General features: G+C 38.1%; 1 protein-coding gene across 18 annotated transcripts in view; it reads right to left on the bottom strand.

Annotated features, from left to right (window-relative positions):
* Positions 1 to 23,981, bottom strand: part of TLN2 (talin 2) — a 424,341-nt gene that overhangs the window by 154,164 nt on the left and 246,196 nt on the right. For all 18 annotated transcript variants that reach the window (XM_072738715.1, XM_072738723.1, XM_072738718.1 and 15 more), the window contains 3 exons: positions 17,708 to 17,771; positions 16,573 to 16,677; positions 1,212 to 1,367 (listed from right to left, as the gene is read on the bottom strand). In XM_072738715.1, coding sequence (XP_072594816.1) covers positions 1,212 to 1,367; positions 16,573 to 16,677; positions 17,708 to 17,771 — 325 coding nt within the window. The remainder of the gene's footprint in view (positions 1 to 1,211; positions 1,368 to 16,572; positions 16,678 to 17,707; positions 17,772 to 23,981) is intronic.

Genomic DNA, 23,981 nt, shown 5'->3' with positions numbered 1-23,981 from the left:
AGGACTTGGACCTAGTTTTAAAAGACCAATAGCGCTAAAAGATACATAACAAAACACAACGGGCCCTTGCCCTGGTCGTTCCTATCTTTACTTTCCATCTCTCCCATCCACAAAGACAACTACTTTGAATCCTTTCAGCAGTTTATTCTAGTATTTCCAAAAACTAATTTCTTGATTTTTCTCTTTTACGAATTATCCACAACTTCCTACCATGGAAGATGAGGACATCATTCTCTAAAAACACCCCTCCTTAAGAGCCATGTAGATAGAGCTCAATCTTCCTTCCATCTTGACTATAGGAGGGAAGATGGTCTGTTTTCTGATGATTCCTTCCAACTGGCAAGAGTCTATCCACCAATGATCAAACTAGATAACTAAAGACTCCCTCCAAATCTCCTTCCTTATGCTTTTTTTCTGATGCCCTATTATGAGATCTACCTAGATACAAGCTGATATTTGAAGTACTTACTAGACTAGAATAGCACACTTCAGGAGTGCTAGGAGATACAGAAATTTCAACACTGATTTCTCTTATTGCTCAACTTGCCCTACAAAATAACAATGCTATTGATTCCCATGTGTCAGTGTGGCTATAGTTAAGATAACAATACACATAGAATCCACTAAGAGCAACTGTTAAGGTTGGGAGGAGGAATTCAGAGATCTGTAGGGTTGAGATGACTACATCCTCCCTATTTCTATTTCCCATTTACTTTACACTGAGAATTTTATCATCATCATCTTGTTTGATCTTAGTATCTCTGTAAAATAGGTATTATGATTCCCATCTTAAAGCTAATGACATTAAGGCTTAGAGAGGAAAGATAACTCTAAGAAATGGGAGATGACCAGCTGGTTTTGAATACTACCCCAAAGTCTATGCCATTTCCCTATACAGTATGCTATTTCCACGCAGGTTGGGAAAAAACACTTAAGCAAGATGTCACAATGCTTGGGAACTTCTAAAACAACTAGAGATGAAGGAGCCTTTGACTAGCCTCTGAGCATTAGACAGTTTCCTCTTAGGGCATGCTAGGGACAGCATCGGGAACACAGAAGACTGGAACAGTCCTGGTCCTCTGGACTCCCACCATCTGTCCCTCTCCACATTGCTCTCTAAGGCAAGGGAAGCCCAATGAACTTGTATTCGCCTTCCCACCCCACAATCTTGCCTAAGGCCATGTTGATCCTCCCTGTTAGCCAGTCCATACCAGGGTGAAGCTCTTGGGTGAGGCCGCCCAGCGCTTAACCGTGGTGAGCGGCCACTCCTGCAGCACCTCCTTGGTCTTCTCATCCACACGCATCACTGAATCCTTGGTGATGCCCAACAGGCGAGGCACCAGCTTGTTCTTGCCTTTCATCTTTTCCTGAAACAGGAAATACCAAGGGTTAGTGCTCTCCCTGAATACATATGATTTTGCCAAGTCATGGTGTTTTATCTGAGGTTGCCTACATAACTATGTTTCAAAATAGGCAGGGCTACTAGAAAACCAGGGTTTTGGGACTAGGTGAATGACTCACTAACGATATGGAAGTTAAAACAGTGACATGAGAAGACTAGAAAAATCCACAAAGGCGCACTTCCTTTTTTTTTTTTTTTTAAAGATTTTATTTATTTATTCATGAGAGACATGGTTGGGGGAGGGTGGAACAGGCAGAGGCAGAGGGAGAAGCAGGCTCCACTCAGGGAGCCCGACATGGGACTCGATCCCGGGTCTCCAGGATCACGCCCTGGGCTGAAGGCTGCACTAAACCGCTGAGCCACTCGGGCTGCCCAGAGGCACGCTTCCCAAAAAGAGATGCTGTTTAGGAAGACAGGTTGTTCCAAAACCAATCTGTGACAGATAGAAGGGACAGAACTGAGTAGATATCCAGAGAAATAGAAGTTAATATAAATTCCAAATATTATCACTTCTAATAGCCAACTCAGCGAATAACAAAAAAGATTTAATGTAGAATTATAACATGGCATATTAGCTATTTAGAATTAATTAAAACTCTGCCAAAGTAGAATCTTCTCACTAAAAGATACAGAAACCTTTTCGTGTAAATCTCCTAAATATACTTCTATTTGAATTCTTTGTTTTGGTGTTTGTATGTACATCTACTGACTCTGAAAAAGCCTTTTATAATTAGCTTTAATAATTTAATAGTAATCATGCCTATTAAAATAATGGACCCCTACCTCATACTAATGGCAAAAAAAAATTGAGATTAATAATTGAGGAAGAATATATAGGTGGATATTTTTGTGATTCCTAGGATGGAAATGACTTTTAAGCACAAGCACCAAAACAAAGGAAATTCATAAAGGGAAAAATCAACATCTTTAACTACAAACATACAGACTTTGATACATCTAAAAAATAGAGGGTAAATATGAGAAAAAGAAAGAAACCTCACCGTAAGCAAAATTAAAAAGCAAATGATTACAGATAAATATTTACAATAATTATGATAGTGAAAGACTTTATATACTGTATATGTGAAAGGTTATCATAGATCAACAAAAATAACTGGCAAAGAACACAACAAAATACATTCAAAATAATAAAGCAGACTTTCATTTCAGGGGGGAGGAAGGAGAAGATGGCAGTGGACTAGGAGGATCCTAGGCTCTCCTAATCCCACAAATACACATAGTAACTATCAGATCATCATAAATACCCCCAAGTGACTGAAGACTGGTAGAACAAATTCTGTAACTAAAGGTAGAGAAGAGGCCACAATAAAGAACATAGGAAGTGTGGGGATGCAGCTTGAGAGAGAAGTGAATCATGGTCACTGTGCTGGGGAGGGATAGGTGATCTCAGAGAAGGGTTAGAGACAGACTAGCACATAGGGGACCACACAGGGAAAAGGAATCCCCATAGCAATTGCCTTGAAAAGAGAAAGGGGCGAAAACTCATGAGTTTTTGCAATCAGTAGAGCTTAAAGCCTGGAGTTGTTTTTTTTTTTTTTTTTTTTTTTTTTTTTTAAGATTTTATTTATTTATTCACGAGAGACAGAGAGAGAGAGAGAGAGAGAGAGAGAGAGAGAGAGAGACAGAGGAAGAAGCAGGCTCCACGTAGGGAGCCTGATGTGAGACTCGATCCTGGGACTCCAGGATCATGTCCTGGGCCGAAGGCAGGCGCTAAACTGCTGAGCCACCCAGGGATCCCCAAAACCTGGAGCTTTAAAGATCAATGGACATAATGGAAGAGTCTCAAGGGGATTGGGACTGATCTTGGAGAAAAGGACAGGGCAAAAAGCCCATGGATATACAGTATGGAGATAGATGGAGTACACAGTGGGGGAAGTTAGTTAATCATCTTGGAGCACATAGCAGAGAGGCAGCATTCAAAGAGAGACTCCTATGGGAACAAAAGAGCTGGCTGGTAACATTTCCCTCCCATGCTGCTCAGCACAAGCACAGTGCCAAATGTGGAACCAGTGCAGCATTAGCATAGGAAAAGGCCATAACCAGAGATCTATGGTAAACAGATATAAGTAATATGCCTGATAGAGAATTTAAAGCAATGAGCATAAGGATACTCAGTAAACATGAGAAAAGAGTGGACAGTATCAGTGAGACCGCTAACACAGAGATGAGGAATAACATAGCAGAGATCAAGGGCTCAATAAATAAAAGGAGAAATACTCTTGATGGAATGAACTGCAGGCTGGAAGAAGCAGGGGAATGAATTAATGACCTAGGAGACAGAGTAATGGAAGGTAATCAGGCTAAACAAAATAGAGAAAGAAGAATTCCACAAAATGAGAACAGACTTAGGGAACTCAGTGATTCCAGCAAACACAATAACATTCATATTATAGAAGTCCCAGAAGAAAAGAGAAAAGAAGGCAGAAAATTTATTTGAAGAAATAATAGGTGAAAACTTCCCTACTCTGGGGGAAGGAAACAGACACCCAGATCTAGGAGGAACAGGGAACCCCCAACAAAATCAACAAAAGCAGATCCACAGCAAGACATTTCATAATTAGAATGGTAAAATATAATGAAAAAGAAAAAATATTAAAAGCAACAAGACAAAAGAAGACAGTTACATACAAAGGAAACCTGCAGGGTTTTCAGTAGAAACTTTCCAAGCCAGAAAGGAATGACATGATATGTTTAAAGTGCTGAATGGGAAAAACCTACATCCAGGAATGCTCTATCCAGCAAGACTATCATTTAGAATTGGAGAATAGTTTCCCAAACAAAAAAAGGAGTTCATGGTCACTAAATCAGCCCAGCAAGAAATATTAAAGAGGATTGTCTGAGTAGAAATGAATGACCAAAAATGACAACATGAAGGTAGGAAACACAAAACAGAATAAAATGAGTATTTCTGTTAAAAAAAAAAAAATCAGTCAAGGAACTTACAAAATAAAAGTATGTAAAAATAGGACACCATATACCTAAGGACATGGGAAGGAGAAGAGTAAAGAATGGGTTCAAATTTAAATGATCATCAAGTTAATATAGACTGCTTTATGCAGAAAAGGTTATATACAAATCTAACTGTAACCACAAATCAAAACCTGCTAATAAATATGCAAAGAATAGAGAAAGAAATCCAAACATATCACCAAAGAAAACCATTAAAGAAAGACAAGAATAGATCCAAGAAAATCTTCAGAAACAACCAAAAACAAGTAATAAAATGGCAATAAATACATCTTACCTTGAATGTAAATGGACCAAATACTCTAATCAAAAGACAAAGGGTGACAGAATGAATAAAGAGCAAGACCCATCTATAGACTTACTACAAAAGCCTCACTTTAGACCTAAAGACTGATAATAACACAATAATTGCAGGGGACTTTAACACCCCACTTACATCAGTGGACAGATCATCAAAACAGAAAATCAGTAAGAAAAACAATGCCTGTGAATGACACATTGGACCAGATTAACAGATAAATTCATAACATTCCACCCTACAATAGCAGAATACACATTCTTTTCAAGTGTACATGGAACATTCTCCAGAATAGATCACATATTTGCCACAAAACAAGCCTCAACAAGCTCAAGGAGATCAAAGTCATATCATGTATCTTTTCTGATCATAATGCTGTGAAACTTGAAGTCAATCACAAGAAAAACTCTGGAAAGATCACAAATATATAGAGGTTAAAGGACATGCTAATAAACAACGAATAGATCAGCCAGGAAATAAAAGAAGAAATAAAAATGTACATGGAAGCAAATGAAAAGGAAAATACATGGTTCAAAATCTTTGGTATGCGGCAAAAGTGTTTCTAAGAGGGAAGTATACAGGAATATAGGCGTACCTTCGGAAGCAAGAAAAGTCTCAAACAACCTAACCCTTATACCTGAAGGAGCTAGAAAAAGCACAAGAAACAACAACAAAAAAAAAATGGAACAGAAAAATGAAACCAGGAGCTGGTTCTTTGGAAAAAAAATCAAACTGATTAACGTCTAACTGAATTTATCAAAAAAAAAAAAAAAAAAAAGGAGAAAGTACTCAAATAAAATTACAAATGAGAGAGGAGAAACAACCAATGTGATAGAAATACAAACAGTTGAAAGAGAATATTACACAAGACACCTGAATGGCTAAATCAGTTAATTATTTGACTTGAGCTCAGGTCATAATCTCAGGGTCTTGGGATTGAGCCCTGCATCGGGCTCTGCTCAGTGGGGAGTCTGCTTCTCCCTCTGCCCCTCTCTTCACTCATTCTGTCTCTCTCTCAAATAAAGAAATACAATCTTTAAAAAAGAAAGAATATTACAAAAAACCATATGCCAACAAATTGGACAACCTAGAAGAAATGGATAAATTCTCAGAAACATATAAACACCTAAAACTGAAAGAAGAAACAGAAAATTTGAACAGACTGATAACCACCAAAGAAATTGGGTCAGTATTCAAATAACTCCCAACAAACAAAAGTCCAGGACCAGATGGCTTCACAAGTGAATACTACCAAATATTTAAAGAATAGTAATACCTATTCTCCTCAAACTACTCTAAGAAATAGAAAAAGAAGGAAAGCTTCAAAATTAATTCTGTGAGGCCAGCATTATCCTGATACCAAAGTCAGATAAAGACACCACAAGAGTACAGACCAGTATCTCTGATGCAAAAATCCTCCAACAAAATGTTAGCAAACCAAAATCAACAATACATCAAAAAAATTCCCTGCAATCAAGTGGGATTTATTCTGGGACTGCAAGGATGTTTCAGTATTCACAAATCAACATGATATGTCAATAAAGAAAGGGTAAAAACCACATGAGCATTTTAATAGATGCAGAAAAATCATTTGATAAAGTAAAACACCCATTCGTGATAAAAATCCTCAACAAAATAGGTTTAGAGGTAACATATCTCAACATAATAAAGGCCATACATGGAAAACCAACAACGAATGTTATCCTCAATGGGAAAAGATTAGAAGACTTTCCCCTAAGATCAGGAAAAGATAAGGATGTCCACCCTCATCACTTTTATTCAACATGTACTAGAAGTCCTAGCCACAGCAATCAGACAACAAAAATAAATAAAAGACACCTAGACTGGTAAGGAAGAAGCAAAACTCACTATTTGCGGATAGCATGATACTCTATAGAAAACCTGAAAGGCTCCACCAAAAGACGGCTAGAACTGTTAAACTAATTAAAGTCACAGGATACAAAATCAATGTACAGAAATCCATTGCATTTCTATATACCAATAATGAACAGTACAAAGAGAAATTAAGAAAACAATCTTATTTACAATTGCACCAAAAGTAATAAAATACCCAGGAATACGGGATCCCTGGGTGGCGCAGCGGTTTGGCGCCTGCCTTTGGCCCAGGGCGCGATCCTGGAGACCCGGGATCAAATCCCACGTCAGGCTCCCGGTGCATGGAGCCTGCTTCTCTCTCTGCCTCTCTCTCTCTCTCTCTGTATGACTATCATAAATAAATAATAAAAAAAAATTTAAAAAAAATACCCAGGAATAAACCTAACCAAAGAGGTTAAAGACCTGTACTTTGAAACCTAGAAAACATCAATGAAAGAAATTGAAGACACAAAGAAATGGAAAGACATTCCATGCTCATGGATTGGAAGAACAAATATTGTTAAAATGTCTATACTACCCAAAGCTATCTACACATTTAATGCAATCCCTATCCAAATACAGCATTTTTTAGAGCTAAAATAAAAAATTCTAAAATTTGTATAAAACCACAAAAGATCCTGAAAAGCCAAACAATCTTGAAAAAGAAAAGCAAAGCTGGAGGAATCACAATTCTGAACTTCAAGTTATATTAAAAAGCTGTAGTAACTAAAACAATATGGTACTGGCATAAAAATAGACACATAAATGGAATAGAATAGAAAATCCACAAATGAACCCACGATTATATGGTCAACTAATCTTTCTCAAAGAAGGAAAGAATATCCAATCAGAAAAAGACAGTCTTTACAACAAATAGTGTTGGGAAAATTAGACAGCAACATGCCTAAGAATGAAACTAAACCACTTTCCTATACCACATACAAAAACCAATTCACAATAAAGACCTAAATGTGAGACCTGAAACCATAAAAATTCTAAAAGAATTTTTCTAGAAATTTTATCTGACATTAGCCATAGTCATTTTTTCTAGATATGCCCACTGAGGCAAGGGAAACAAAGCAACAATAAACTACTGGGACTATAGCAAAACAGAAAGCTTCTGCACAGTAAAGGAAACTATCAACAAAACTAAAAGACAATCCATGGAATGAGAGAAGATATTTGCAAATGACATATCTGATAAAGGGTTAGTATCCAAAATACAGAAAGAACTTCTAAAACTCAACACCCAATAAAACAATCTAGTTTAAAAATGGGCAGAAGACATGAACAATTCTCCAAAGAAGGCATACAGATGGCCAACAGACACATGAAAAGATGCTCATTATCATGGGGATCCCTGGGTGGCGCAGCGGTTTGGCGCCTGCCTTTGGCCCAGGGTGCGATCCTGGAGACCCGGGATCGAATCCCACTTCGGGCTCCCGGTGCATGGAGCCTGCTTCTCCCTCTGCCTATCTCTCTGCCTCTCTCTCTCACTGTGTGCCTATCATAAATAAATAAAAATTTAAAAATAAATAAATAAAACTCAATACCCAATAAAACAAATAATCTAGTTTTAAAATGGGCAGAAGACATGAACAATTCTCCAAAGAAGGCATACAGATGGCCAATAGACACATGAAAAGATGCTCATTACCACTGATCATCAGGGAAATGCAAATCCAAGCTACAATGAGATATCACCTCACACCAGTCAGAATGGCTGAAATCAAAAACATAAGAAATGACAATGCTGGTGAGGATGTGCAGAAAAAATAATCCTCTTGCATTGTTGGTAAAAATGCAAACTGGTACAGTCACTATGGAAAACGGTATGGAGATTCATCAAAAATTCAAAAGTAGAACTACCCTAAGCAATTGCACTACTGGGTATTTAACTCAGAGAATACAAAAACACTAATTCAAAGGGAACATACACACCTATGTTTATAGCTGCATTATTTACAATAGCCTAGATACAGCAACAGCCCAAGCGTCCACCAACTGATGAATGGATACAGAGGTGTGTGTTTTACACACACATACTACCATTATATATATATATATATATATATACACACACACACACACACACTACCATTATATATATATATATATATATATACACACACACACACCATTATATATATATAATGGTAGTACGTATATATACATACACATACACACGTATACACACAATGGAATATTATTCAGCCATAAAAGCAACAAAATCTTGCCATTTGCAATGACAAGGATGGAACTAGAAAGCACAATAAGGAAATAAGTCAGCAGAGAAAGACAAATACTGTATGATTTCACTCCTAGGTGGAATTTAAGAATTTAACAAAACAAATGAACAAAGGGGGTTAAAAGAGACAAACTAAGCAACAGACTCTTAACTATAGAAAACAAATTGATGGTTATCAGAGGGGAGATGGGTGGGAAGATGGGTGAAATAGGTGATGAGGATGAAGGAGTGCACTTAACTGTAATTAATACCAGGTAATTAAAAGAAAAACTTAAGAAAAAAATTAGAACAAAAAGTAAAAACCAAGCAATTAAGTTAGGTTTTCACTTAATAAAATGGAGAGCTTTTTTAAAAATTAAATACTGAAATTGAAGAAGGTATGAAAAAGGATCACTATGGATGGGAATTTAAAGTGGCAAAATCTTTATGGAAGAAAATGAATCAATATTAATCCAAAGCTATAACAATGCTCCCCCTTTTGACACAGCTTGCTTTTAGAAAGCTACTCAAAACGAAGTTCTAAATGTGTGAAAAGACTATGTGTAACTATAGTCTATCATAGTGAAAAACTGGAAATCCATAACCAAAATTTTCAACAGGGGAATTTTTAAGTAAATTAGAAAAAACCATATGACTGGAAAACAACTAGATTCATGGCTACAAATTCTCAATATGGTCTAAAATAAAAACCATTTGTACAGTGTAACCCTACATGAAACAAAATTTTAAAAATAAAATTTTTAAATAGAATTCATAACAGATTTTTTTTTAAATAAAAATCTCATTACATGATAAAATGGCAGTGATCATCTCAAGTGATTTGTATTATTTTCTTGTTCTTTTCCTTATTCTCCAAATTTCACTTAAAACAAATCTGTCTGGGTAGTTCAGTCAATTAAAGCATCCAACTTGATTTTGGCTCAGGTCATGATCTCAGGGTTGTGAGATCAAGCCCTGCATCCAGCTCTGTGCTGGGTGTGGTACTTAAGATTCTCTCTGCCTTTCCTCCTTCTTCTTCTTCTTCTTCTTTTTTTTTTTAAAAAGATTTTATTTATTTATTCATGAGAGACAGAGAGAGAGAGAGAGAGAGAGAGAGAGGCAGAGACACAGGCAGAGGGAGAAGCAGGCTCCAGGCAGGGAACCCAACATGGGACTTGATTCCGGGTCTCCAGGATCAGGCTCTGGGCTGAAGGCGGCGCTAAACCGCTGAGCCACCCGGGCTGCCCCTCTCCTTTTCCTTCTGTCCCTTTTTCTTTCTCTCTCACTCTCAAAGAAAAAAAAAATCTATTTCTATTGTTATCAGGAGAAAAAATAAACCTTCCCAAATATTTCCTGAAAGTTAGCAATGTCTAAATCACTATTCTCAGAGGAATATACATACCAATCAGCACACACAAATTATGTATACAAAGGGATAAGCAATTTTAAAATAACAGAAATGTGCTAGGTATTTAATACTATCTACTAATTTTCAGAGCATCCCTCAAATGTTGGTCTCATCATCCTCAATTTGCAAATGAAGAGATCTGCAAACCATCCAAGGCAAGCACTAGTGAGTGGTACGGCCATGATTTGAACACAAATTTAAATAGCTCAAAAATGTTTCTGACTTCAAAAGCACAGTCTACCACTGTGTACTCTACTGTGGTAAAAGCAATCAGAGGGCAGCCCGGGTGGCTCAGCGGTTTAGCGCTGCCTTCAGCCCACGGCCTGATCCTGAGACCCGGGATCAAGTCCCATGTTGGGCTCCCTGCATGGAGCTTGCTTCTCCCTCTGCCTGTGTCTCTGCCTCTCTCTCTCTCTCTCTCTCTTTCTCTCTCTCTCTCTGTCCCTCATGAATAAATAAATAAAATCTTAAAAAAAAAAAAGCAATCAGGGAAGACAAAAATCCCCACTAAGCCCCATGAGCAGTTCATAAGCCATCTGTCGGTTAAGGTCACAGCACACCTCCAGCATCCTCCCAGGAGAAGAAGAGAACAGGACCAGGAATCTGAGTGAGTGTCCAACAAGGGGAATATTATTGGCAGTGGAAGAACCTCCCAATCCTTAAGAAAATACTGAGAAGAGTAAGAATTTTTTGTAAAGAGATGCCGGTTCCACAAGGGATAATAAGCAATGCAGCATGGATGATGCCAGCTAGTCCAATCTGGTGTCAGGAGCCACACAGAAATTTAGGCAAAGAGGTTCTAGGCAGTTAGTCACACAGGGTTGGCACGAGCCCAGCTGCTGGGACCCTGAGGGGATCTGAAATAAAATATGGTTTGCAGCTGTTGCCTTCAGCCTTTTCCATCTGCACCTCCCAGCGGGCAAGAGGCTTTGGGGTGAGGGAACACAGAATTGTGAGTTTTCGGGACAGGAGAGAAAGCCACAGGGAACATGCTAATAACCTACAGTGGGCATTCCATCAGATCAGGATTAGGGAGAAGGGGACAGAAGAAACTCAGAAAATGCTGAAACCCAGCAACAGAGACCACTGTCAAGGGATCATATTATTTCAGCCTATCCATAAAACACAGAGCAGCTGGAGAAAGTTAAAAGAGCAAAAGGCTCAGCTCAGTGCTAGCTACACTGGTTCTTCCCCATGAAGCCCTGCCTTAGACCCACAGTGGTAGAGCCTGCATACTGGGAGGGGCTTCCTCTTCCTCTCCATATCCCACACATCCCAGTCCACCCTACACCTGGCCTTGCCAACTTCAGCTACAGAGATCAGCGCTCTTTTATCTGCAGAATAGAAAGCAGGCTAGGCAGGCCCAAGTCCCGTCTCCCAAGCAGGAGCGCTATAGCAGCTGTAGCTGCTATTATGCCGAAATTTCTCTCCAGGTGGTCCTCATTAGGTTGGTTTTGTTTGGAAGATGTCTTGAGCTTGCATAACTTAGAGGCAGGAGAATGTATGTATTCTACTAAGGAGAGGCAGGATTCATTAACAAGCCCTGCCCCTCCTCTTTCAAACACATCTCAACCATTACAGTGGCTTCAAAACCAGTGACTGGCTATGGTCAAGCCTGCTTTTCTTTCAGCTCTTCTCACTGGAATGAAGACTGGCTGCTTCTTACATGGGAGATTTAGAATTGAGTGAAGAGATGCAAGTGGGTTACGCTTTGGCATGTTCTGGCTCTAAATTCGATGTGGGGCAGCCAGGGTGGCTCAGTGGTTTAGTGCCGCCTTTGGCCCAGGGCCTACCTGGAGACCCAGGATCGCATCCCATGTTGGGTTCTGCGTGGAGCCTGCTTCTCCCTCTGCCTGTGTCTCTGTCTCTATCTCTGCGTTTCTCATGAATAAATAAATAAAATCTTTAAATTCGATGTGGCCTAAACCTGTGACCCAGCTGTGCTCACTAGAATTCGCCAACCCTGGCTTGGTGTCAAAGGGCTGGCTTGTGTGCTTTGCTGTCTTATCAAGATACTTATCTCTTTTAGGGGCATGGCAGAAAGAAAAGGCTGCTCAAGAGCAAAATGGTGTTAGTTAGGGGTGCCTGGTTGGCTCAGTTTGAAGAGCATGAAACTCTTGATCTCAGGATAGTGAGTTCAAGCTCCACCCTGGGTGTAGAGATTACTTAAATAAATAAAACTTTTTTTAAAAAAGAACAAAATGGTATTAAAGATCCTTTCCATTAGCCATTTTTCTCTAACAACTTGTCATCTACCCAGCTTTACTCAGGATTCTGAGAAGCTCCAAATGCCCTCTGTGATGCTTTTATGGTTAAGGGGAGAAAAGGGTCACCTCCCCACATATCTCACACCTCAAGGTTCTGGCTGTGGCTACAGGGAAAGTTAAAAGACAAGCTTATAAATGAGAAAGGTTTACATAGGAATTTCCTGTAATGAAACAAGGTCCTCTGCAGGTCATGGGAAATGGCTTACCATTGCTTATGGGGTTTTGATTAGTGTTATCAAGATAAAATGCAAAACAAGTCAATATAAGAGGAAAACTAGACATTTATAGCTTCCATTCACTGAGATCTTCTATGGCACAATCCCCTTTTCAATACTATTTCATTTAAACCTCTTAAAAAGGCACAATTTTATACGTGAGCAAGCATGCATATAGATAGAAGGTAAAGTAACTTATCTAAGGTAAAACTAAGTGGCAAAGCCAGAATCCAAATCTAGGTGTTTCTTTTCAAAGCTTATGTTCTTAGCCACCGAGAATACTGCCACATAAAGCTGTTCCCTGTGGACTCATTATATGGCTTATAGACATTCTCTACATCAGAGTCAGCAAACTACAGCAAGTGCTAACCCCAGCTTTTTGCCTGCTTTTTTACGGCCTGAGAGCTAAGACTGAATTTTCCATTTTTAAGTGGTTGACAAAAAACAAAACAAAACAAAAAAACCCACAAGAGGAATAATAACTATGTGACATGTGAAAATTATATGAAATTGAAATTTCAGAGCCCATAAATAAAGCATTATAGACACCTAACCATGCTCATTCGTTTACGTGTTGCATACAGTTATTTTCAGGCCACATGGGCAGAGATGAACAGTATGCCCCACAAAGCCTAGGATACCATTTGACTCTTTACTAGCAAAGTTTGCGACTCTTGCTCTACATTGTGGCTGCTATAAGCAAATTACAAATTGGAAGATTCAGGAGCCAGGGATTAGGGAGATGTGGGAAGGGTTAAGGATAATGTAAAATTTATCAAATATCCTTAACTTTCCAGGCACTACATTTCTTTACTTACATCACCTCACTTAATCTTCACTAGCACTCTGTAAGGCATTATTACTCCCATTTTTCAGATGAAGAAACTGAGGCTGAGGGAGTTTATGGATGTCTCTCAAAGTCATACAAGTTTCTGCTATTTCCCACATAGATGTATATTGCTATCCTGGATTCCAGGCCCATCTTCTAACTCCAATACCCAAGTACTTTTTTTTTTTTATAACAATAAAGTATAATGCTCTGAATATTGGGTTAATGTGTTCATGGATATAGAAGAAAGTATGATAGAAGTATCCTATAAATATATCTAACTACTCTGAGAATATCTATGATTAATCTCAAGGTCATGTGGTATGATTAAGTGTGTTCAACATCAATATCTAAATGTTTCCTAAGTTATGACTTAAATTTCCAATAGCCTATACAAGTAGTGAATGAGATGCTAGAATCACTCACTTTTAACTTCTTATATTATGCCATTTAATGATATGTTTAGGTTGGGGTTCTAGAGAAATCTGTTACTTATGCTTTTAAAAAACTTACTATCCCTTAGCCATATATTTTGCTGAATTTAAAAATAAATGTAAAAGTTAAAGACTATATATTGTTATAGCACGTACAGAGATCTGTGGGTTGAAAATTATTCTAAGTGAATGGACTATTTAATAGTATTAACTCTTCCAATCCAGGAACATGGGATCTCTCCATTTATTTGTATTGTGTTAAATTTCTTTCACCAGCATCTTAAAGTTTTCAGTGTACAGATCTTTCATTTCCTTGGTTAAATTCATTCTTAAGTAATTTATTATTTTTGATACTATCATAAGTGTAATTTTCGGTATTTCTTTTCCAGACAGTTCACTGTATATGAGGTCATTTTATTTGACCTATTCATCTGATTTATGATGTTCATTAATCCATAGTATTAAATTAATCCTGAATTCTCGGTTGAACTACTTTCAAAACAGCAATCTGCAGTCATGCAAACTATCAAAATCAACTTTGTTTGTTTGTTTTGAGATAGCGAGCATGCATGTGGGAGATGTAAGGGGAAAAAGGAGAGGGAGAGAGAATCCTCAGTAGGCACCAGACCAGCAGAGCTTGATTTCATGATCCCAAGATTATAACCTGAACTGAGATCAAGAGATGCTCAACCAACTGAGCCACCCAGGTGCTCCTATCAAAATCAATGTTAAAATAAAATGTATATAAGTAAGACCACTGAGCAAAAAATTAAAGTGTGCAGGGTGCTCACTTTCATCACATGACCAAAAAAAAATAAAAATAAAACTAAGGAAAACCAAAACTTATACGTCTAATACACACATGAAAGTTGATCCTGGCTTTTCTTCAAAGGCATGCAAGAGAAAGAGAGAGAGAGAGAGAGAAAGAGAGAAAGAGAGAGAGATGGAAAAAAGAAAAGGAGAGAGGGAGGAAGAAAGGAAATTTTCATTATTTTGCCTTAAATACTTTTGTAAAAGAAGTTTTCATTTAACCAAATCTACAAAACTTTGCAATAACCAGGAGATCTGTGCTTTATAAATTTATTGACCTATATGCACATCACTGAAACTGACTGTATCATGTGTGATGGTATTAATGGAAAACAATATGAATACAAGAGATGAATTTCATACATAAAGGACTACAGAAAAACTCAAGAAAGCATGGAAACTGAGACCAAAGCATTGGACATGCTTAGAATTTGTTTAATCTTTGTCCCTATAGGTACTGCAATTCATCTGCCATCTACTGTTCTTTGGAATAATAAATGGAAAGCAGTTTTTTTCTTCTAAAAAAGCAGATCTCGCCATCGGCTCATGGTGAGGGTGGGTAAACTAGGATGATGAAAGCAGGTGACTACAGTTTAGATGGGCTCACTTCAGCTAAGGCAGCAGAGTCATTCCAGAGAAATGGAGTCATTGTACCTACAAGACATCAGCCCCATTCAAAAATTCACTGATACTTTAAGACTCACATTAAATGTGAAAAATTCAACTTCCAAAAGATTTTTCTGAGTAACAAAGTGATTCACCTATGCTTTCATCATTTGCAAGGGTCCCAGCATTTCTGGGTGTAAAACTAAGAGCTACCTGGCTTAAGTAACTCATCAGCATGAAGTGTGTCCCCTTCTTCAGTGTAATATCTTTGTTGCTCCTCATCCCAAATGAAGCAGCTTTTTCCAATGAGGAGTAGAGTCAAGAAAAGCATCTCTTCCCCCATAAACATCCTAGGGGACAGTATAACTTTCTTCTTCTCTAGTTCTCTTTAGCAGTGAGGAAAGTAATCTTCTTAAACCACCCGAACTCTGGCCTTGGGACTTCTGTCCCTGGAGACAGATAGAGCACAGTTGGTAACACTCTCCTCTGCCTTAAGTAACATGAGAAACTTCACCACATGGTGGAGTTTTCTTTCAGGGCCAAGGGCAAGAGGCAAGGAGCCAAGAGTCACAGCAAAACAAGTGGAAATCAATGAAACCTATTAGTGAGATGACTAAAATAGAGTGTGTGAGGTCAAGGTGTACAAATGAAGCTAATGAGAGTACTTATCAGTCCACCTAAGAACACACCCATCAAGGGCCTTGGTCTTGAATTTCAAAGACCCATCTCTTTCCCTCTAGTAGGAAGGCAAACAATTCCCATGAAATCAGATCTGAAGGCCACAGAAAATCCCAAAGCCCACCTAAAAGTATACAAAGTGCGTGCTGCATTTACTACCTCAATTCAATTCGGTATGCAGTGATCAACAGCCTTCACTTAGTCCAGAGCACTCTCATTAATCTTAAGTGAAACACTTTCAGAGTAAAGTGGTAACAAGTAGACATAAATGCAGTCCTTCAGTGACTTTATAGCAGCGACAGTGTGCCAAGACAAGACACAAATGCCTGGAGGCCCAACGGGTGGCCAGGCTCACTCACCAGCCTTATAGCTTACATGCTTCATGTCTGTCCCATGGCTAAACTCAAGTGACCACTGGCCAGATGCTGCCTCTGCAAATGCTAGGGGTCTCAGGACAACAGAGCAAGCTTGACAGCAAACACTTTAATAGAAGAGGTGGCAGAGGCAAACACCCTCTGCACCCTGCCCAACTTACCTTCACCAGGAAAAAGGACACACCATATGTCCGGAGGGATCTGGCGAGTTTGACATACTTGACCTTGGCTTCTATTTCGCTCATCTCTCCACAGTTCTTATGCTCCTACAAGTGACAGCAGCAAGGACCAGTTATTGCAGCTCTGCCAGCAGGTGGACTTGGCAGAGGTGGTTATGATACATGGCACGTACAGTTGCTATGAATGATCAATCATCAATGCTTGTGTTGGAGAGACCCCTCTGTGACACACCAGTTGACCAAGGATCAGAGCATAGAGAAAGGTTGAATGCAGGGCTTCTTAACTAAAACAGGAGTCCAAACTCCCTAGAGATTTTACACCCATATGCAACAATTCCTGCTGTGCAACATGGTAGACCAGAGTCTAAAGGGCAATTCACTTTTGGAAGAACTCCATATCCCTAAAGGTTCAGGACCAATGCTTTCAACGAGATCTAAAACAATGTTCTCCAGGATAGGCATCATTCTAACATCCATCCAAAATATATGGCTTTTCAAAGAGCAGGATATATAAATGCCCGCATGTCAGAGTGCTTAGAAAAAAGACTGTGTGCATTTTAAACACATGAAATTTCTACTTCAACTTATATTTACATTTCAATAACAAAGGAGACTTTAATATTTTGGATTCACAGGAGTGATAGTTTTATGGCAAAGTTGATGATAGGGCTTTTCTTACTGTTTGCCTGGAAGAGAAAACTCTCTGCCTTTTAGGGAAAAATCCCTGAATTTTTAAAAAAGACACCAGTTTCCAAATTCTAAGCTTCAAAAAAACAAATATGAGGACAAAGAAGCTACTTGTAGCTGCTTTTACAGGGCATTTTAATAGCAAATCACCTTGTTTCGACACTACCAAGATATAATGCCTTTGAAATTAAATGTATGCACATTTTTCTCAGAAGGACTAAGTAACCTTTAGCAAGAAGGTATGGATTAAGATAATAAATCTGCCCAAAGTAGAACTGTCAGCTTCTTTACTCTTGAGTCACTAATCATTTATTATATAAGCAGAGTACATGCATGGGATATGAAACTATCATGTGCTGAGGCCCTTCTCATACTAATAGATGAGGCTAGGGAGTGAGGAGAATAATAAAGTTCTGTACATTTCCAATACCTGAAATATTCTCTTTTCAGCTCCTCTCTGCTTGATGTATTCTTTGGGCAGGAATTCCTTTAGACTGAGAGAGAAAATAAAAAAGAAAAGCCATTTACTCTATGATGAAGAGGAAAGAAGAGACTTTTTGTACAACTCAGTGAAGTCACTAACTCTCCCAGTATTTTATGGAACAATTAAAAACGGACTGCCACATCCCACCATACACTTAAAAAATAGGACACAAATATAAAACCAGTCTGACAAAAAGGATCAAACTAACAAAGAAGAATTTCCATGATACGCTGTAAAGTACCAAAGCAAAAGATAAAAGAGTGTACAGTATGCTATCCTTTGTGATAAAGGGAGGAAAGTGTTTTTCATTTTATATGGCTAATACACATTTTTAGGGGTGCAAGGGTGGCTCAGTCACTTAAGCATATGATTCTTGGTTTCAGCTCAGGTCATGATCTCATGGATCATGAGATGGGGCCCCATGTCAGATTCCATGCTCAGAGAGGAGTCTGAAGACTGTCTCCCTTTGCTCTTCCCCCTAATCTTGCACACGCATGTGTGCAGGCTCTTTCTAAAATACGTAAGTAAATCTTTAAAAATATATATGCATTTTTAAAACAATACAAATATACATCTAGTACTAATTTAAATGATTCTTTTTGGGAAAAAGAAAGAAGGGAACAAGGACAGAAACAAAACCTCTGGATATCCCCTATGTTACAGTTATCACTTTAGAGCCACTCTGAAATCACAAAGAGGGGAAAAACTCAATACCTAAAAATCTAAAGCAAACTGAAACAAATGAACTTAGCAGTGTATCAAGTTGATTGCATAACCACAGAAGAAAAATGATTTCAAATAACTCTGAAAAAGTCTTTTCACTGTACATCCCTAGTGAGATATGTCTTAAAGATAAAATAAACCAGAGAAGACATATCAAATATTGATAACATTATTTTAAAACTATACCCTCTTCTCTCTAAACATATACACACATACTATAAAATTAGGTTATTACATTATATAGAAGTAGGATGTCATAGAGTAAATTAAATGAGTAATAATTTTAGCTATTAGAAATTAAACTTTTTAGCACGAAATAGATTAAAATAAAGCAAAAAAAAAAAAAATGAAAACCTTGTAGTCTTTCATTTGAATTGGAAATACTGACCTGAATGTCTGATTCATTCTTTTCCTGGAACACATTTTTTAGTGTGTCTACTGAGGAAGCTAAGGGCAAGGACCATCTGGTGGCATTGTCAGGGCCTCAGTCAGCCTCTGAATACCATTTCCCACTAAAAAGGAATCAGGGATTCCTGGAGAAGTGATTGATTCTAACTCTGGGGCAGGAAATGTATCAAATGTTCTTGGGGCTTCTTATGTCTGAGATCAAAGAAGCTATCAAAATGACACTGGACTGGCATCAAGGGGGTAATCACTGGCCAATAACAGGATGATTTTTTTTTAAAACCTTATACAAAGGAAGAGAGAACAATATAATGAACCCACCATCCAGCTCCAACAATTTTAATTCACGGCCATTCCTGACTCATCTACTCCTTCACCCTATCCCCTGCACTGGATTATTTCCAAGAAAATCCTACACATCATATAGTTAATTTCTTGTGATGGGGTAATTAGAGTATCAGAAAGAATGACGACTGCAATGGGTAAAAACACAGACATATAAAATCCCATAAAAGTCCTTTAAAGTAATCATGGGCCACCTTAGCAGGTGGCTAGGCCACCAATCCCAAGTGGAAACTGATAAATGGAAACTAACAAAGTTAACAAATACAGAAGGAATAAAAGGAGTCCAAAGTCATCATTTTATAGCTCCTAATGAAATAAGCAATAGATCAAAATATGCCTGAGTAGCTGCTAAAACCAATTAAGTGACAAGTTAATGGAGAACTTTATAGTAATAGTTCAGTCTGATTCAAACCCACTTAATCAATTTTACTTTTAATAAAAGTGGGATAACCCGGACAACATATGCCTCCTAACTGATGCAATAGAAAGTATAGAGCACTCTCCAGGAAGTATTCTTGGCAATAAAAAATATATAATTTAACCTGCATTTAATTAAGATGCTAGATCTAAATATTAGTTTATAAAGAGAGAGAAGAACATGTTAAGTGACACCATCAGGATACAATGAGTCCAAAGTTAGCTAGGGCATTTCTATAAAAATAGCCCAAGTTCCTCACAAATAAATGGCTTGGTGTTAGATGTGTAAAAGAGGAAACAGTAACAGGTTAATCGAGTTTCAAAAAAACGTATTTACTACAAAACTACAGTAATAAAGACAGTGGAATACTGACATAAGAATAGACAGTTTAGTGGAATAGAATCAAGAGTCTAGAAATTAACCTCTAACTTAACAATGAGTTGATTTTCAATGGGAAAAGAATAGTCCTTTTAACAAATGATGCTGAGACAACTGGATATCCACGAGCAAAACAATGAAATTAGATCCTCTACTTCACACCAAACACAAAAATTAACTCAAAATGTATTAGAGACCTATATTTAAGCTAAAACTGTAAAACTCTTAGAATACAGGAGTAAATCTTTATGACCTGGAGTCAGGCCAACACTTTAGATATAATACCAAAGTACATGCAGCAAAAGAAAAAATAAGTAGGACTATATCAGAATGAAAAATTTGGAACTCCAAGTGATATCACCAAGAAAGTGAAGAAGCAGCCCAGAGAATGGGAGAAAATGTTGCAAATTAAGTATCTGATAAGGGACCTACATTCTGAATATGTATGAGCTTACAACTTAGCAATGAAAAGACAATACAATTTTAAAAGGGGGTTGGGGTTATCTATAGAAACCTTTTTCCAAAGAAATACAATTGGCCAAAAGCACATCAAAATATAACTTTAGTAATCAACAGAGCAATTCAAAGAAAAGTTACAATATGATACCACACACCCACTAAGGTGGCTACAATACAAAAGATGCACAAGTGCTGGTGAGGATATGGAGGAATTGGAATTGTCATACATTGCTGGTGGGAATGGAAAATGGTGCAGCTGCCGTGGAAAACAACCTGGTAGTTCCTCAAAATACTAAACAGCAATTCTACTCCTGGGCTCATATCCAGGAAAAACGAAAACATGTCCAAACATTTGTACATGAATGTTTATAATAGTATTCCTAATAGCCAAAAGATAGACAGCGCAAATGTCCAGTCAACTGATGAATGGGTATATAAAGTGTAGTTGATCCATACAATAGAGCATTACTCAGCAATAAAAAGGAATGAAGTATGATATAAACTCCAACATGGAAACACTGCTAAGTGAAAGAAACTCATCAAAAGAGACCATAAATTGTGTGACTCCACTTATACGAAAAGTACAAAATAAGCAAATCTATAGAGATAGCTAGGATCAGTGCTTGCACAGGCTGGGGATGGGTGTAGGGTTACTGAGGAGTGGCTGCTAACAGACACAAGGCTTATATCAGGAGGGAAAAAAGTGCTCTAAAATTAGATAGAAATAAATAAATAAATAAATAAATAAATAAATAAATAAATAAATAAATAAATGAAATTAGATGTGTGATGGCTGCTCAATCTTGTGAATACACTAAAAAAAGGAATCATACATCATAAATGGGTAAATTATAAGGTATGTGCACTGCATCTCAATAAAACTTTTCTTTAAAAAAAAGTGTCAACCAAAAAAAAATTTGTAGGCCTTGCTTAAATCCTAATATTAAGTAAAACTGGTATTTTTGAGAGACCAGTGGGGGTGGGGGAGGAATTTAACAGACTGGATATTAGCTGGTATTACAGATTTACTGTTAATTTTGTTAGGTGTTAGGACAGATTTGTGGCTGCATAGGGTTAGATATTTAAAACATTTTTTTTTATTTGTCAGGAAAACATACTGAAGTATCTATAGATGAAATAATTCGCTGCCTGGAATTTGTTTTAAAATACCCCAGCAAAAAAGTAGAGGGGAGGTAGGGTAAGGCCAGATTCTGACTACATTAACACTTGAAAAATGGAGTCTGGTCAACTTGCAAACTATTTCTATTAACAAAAGTTGTAAGTACATTTTCTGGAATTTCAGGGGTCTAGCAGCAGAACAATCTGGATTTCTCAAGAGGCAGCAGGGTAGGGTCTAAGAAATATCTAAGCAGCAGCACAGTGGATTTCTATGATTAAGTGACTCCATGGACAAAAATGGAATTGGTCACTGGAAGGCACCAATGTCACAACAAACAAAGTCACAGAGAAATAAGTAACCTAGCTGCGGTCACGGGACTTGTTAGTACCCGGAGCCTCTGACCTCCCAGAACAAGAGCAGACCCACCTGACAGCCCAGATGTTTCAGAAGTTTTCTCCCAAAGCACACTGAAAATGATAGTGAAAAAGCATCACAAGCGGGCCACTGGACAGTAGGTGCTAGGCTACCAACCAAGGGGGACCTGGCTAAGGAACCAGAGCATCCAAAAAGGGATCCATGCCAAACTCCTCAAAACAATGACTGTTACTAGAAGAATGCCAGATGACAGGGTCTAGGGACCAGGCAGGGTTAGAATATGTTGGGCATTAATGGCAAGAAAGTTCTGTGTGGCAACAAGCTGCCTTCTATCCCAACTCTGCAAATTAACCCTCCCATTCTTCAGCAGGTACAAAAAACAACTTCCCAAAGCTTGCACTAGAGGTGTTACTCTTGATGTCACAGGAGTTGATGCGGGCGTTTATCGTACAGTATTTTAAAATATGAAGTGTATGTGTGCCCATGTGTGGCATGTATTTTTCCCCAATAAATCAGCAAAGTGCATAGTGTCAGCTTGAAGCTGGAAGGAGCATGCAGCCTGTCATCACTGCCTGCCAGCCAGCAATGCAGCAGTTCCAGCTCACTTGTTGTTTTGATTACCAACCCCAAGCCTGGAAAGCTCTTAAGCATCTGGGACAGGCATACAAGTGAAATCTGTCAGCCTTCTTTGAGAAAATGGGTCAGAATGTCAAACCTGATTGGAAATTTCTCTCTTAATTAAGCAAGCTCTGGCCAAGCAAAGTCCCTCCCACTGCCTCCTTCAGTATTCCCACTTTAAAAGGGAAGGAGTCTCCTCCACCAAAGGCTACCACCAGCCTTTTAATAGCACCTTTTCTGAGCAGTGTAAGAACAGATCTTCCTCTTCACTAAAAGGGCAGGCGAGTCCAAGCTCTTCTTATACCCGAAGATCCTTGGGAAGTTGAAAATTTACAGCCAGTAAATTCTTCTCTCACGAGCCCCACTTCTGTTCTCGCCAAGTCAGCTGTATTTGTTCTCCACTTTTGCTGTTGGCCATGCATCACATGATAATGTAATAAACCAACAGAGCCCATAAACCGCTAACAGAGTACAAAAAGAAAGCTACTGAATGCTTAAGATAAATATTTCCAAAAGTTATTAGATGTGAGACAACTATAAAATAATAAAAAGAAAAAAAATCATGAAAATCTAAAAATAGCTCACCCTCAGATTGCTCCAGGATGGTCTTTAAATTCTCTCCTAGATAATGTGGTTTATACAAGGAAAAGAATACAGAACCCCAACCAGGGGATCTACACCAAGAAAAAACTTCGGTGTTTCATCAAAAGATGAGTAAGTAAATGTAAAGTTGGAAGTTTAATTATAGTGTTTCACAGAGATGATGAAAAAAAATACAGAATCCATGATGTCTAAGAATTGAAAGCGAGTGAGTGTGTGCAAGCAGAGGGAGGGTCAGAGGGAGGAAGAGAGAATCCTGAAGCAGACTCTCTGCTGAGCATGGAGCCCAACACAGGGCTTTATCTCAGGACCCTAAAATAACCTGAGCCACTCATCTGATTGAGCCACCCAGGTGCCCCATGGATTCTGTACTTTAAATGTCTTTTTGGATTATCGACAGTCTAAACCATGATGATAGAGACTTTCTGCTATCAACAGCTGTTTATTGAAAGTCAAACACTCTTTCGGGCGCTTTACATGTATAAGTCAATTAAATTCTGACAAAAGCCCATGCAAGAAAATATCCCATTTTATACAAAGAACATGAGGTTCAGTGACACTATATTGCCCACAATCACAACCATCAACTTAAGTCTCATCTATGGTCTCCAGAGACCATGCTCCTACCTATTCAACACTCTGGTCCCTCCGAACTACCCTTTAGTCAAAAGACATAATATGTGATCCGTATTTCAGAACCTTGGAACAAAGATTAGGACAAGAGAAATATCCAATCAGATAATGGTAAAAAATTAAAGAGTGGCAATTTTTAAAAAATA

The sequence above is a fragment of the Vulpes vulpes genome, chromosome 15, assembly GCF_048418805.1.
Source record: "Vulpes vulpes isolate BD-2025 chromosome 15, VulVul3, whole genome shotgun sequence".
Taxonomy (NCBI): Eukaryota; Metazoa; Chordata; class Mammalia; order Carnivora; family Canidae; genus Vulpes; species Vulpes vulpes.
Note: the sequence above shows the minus strand (reverse complement) of the source record. Positions and strands in the feature narration are given on the sequence as shown.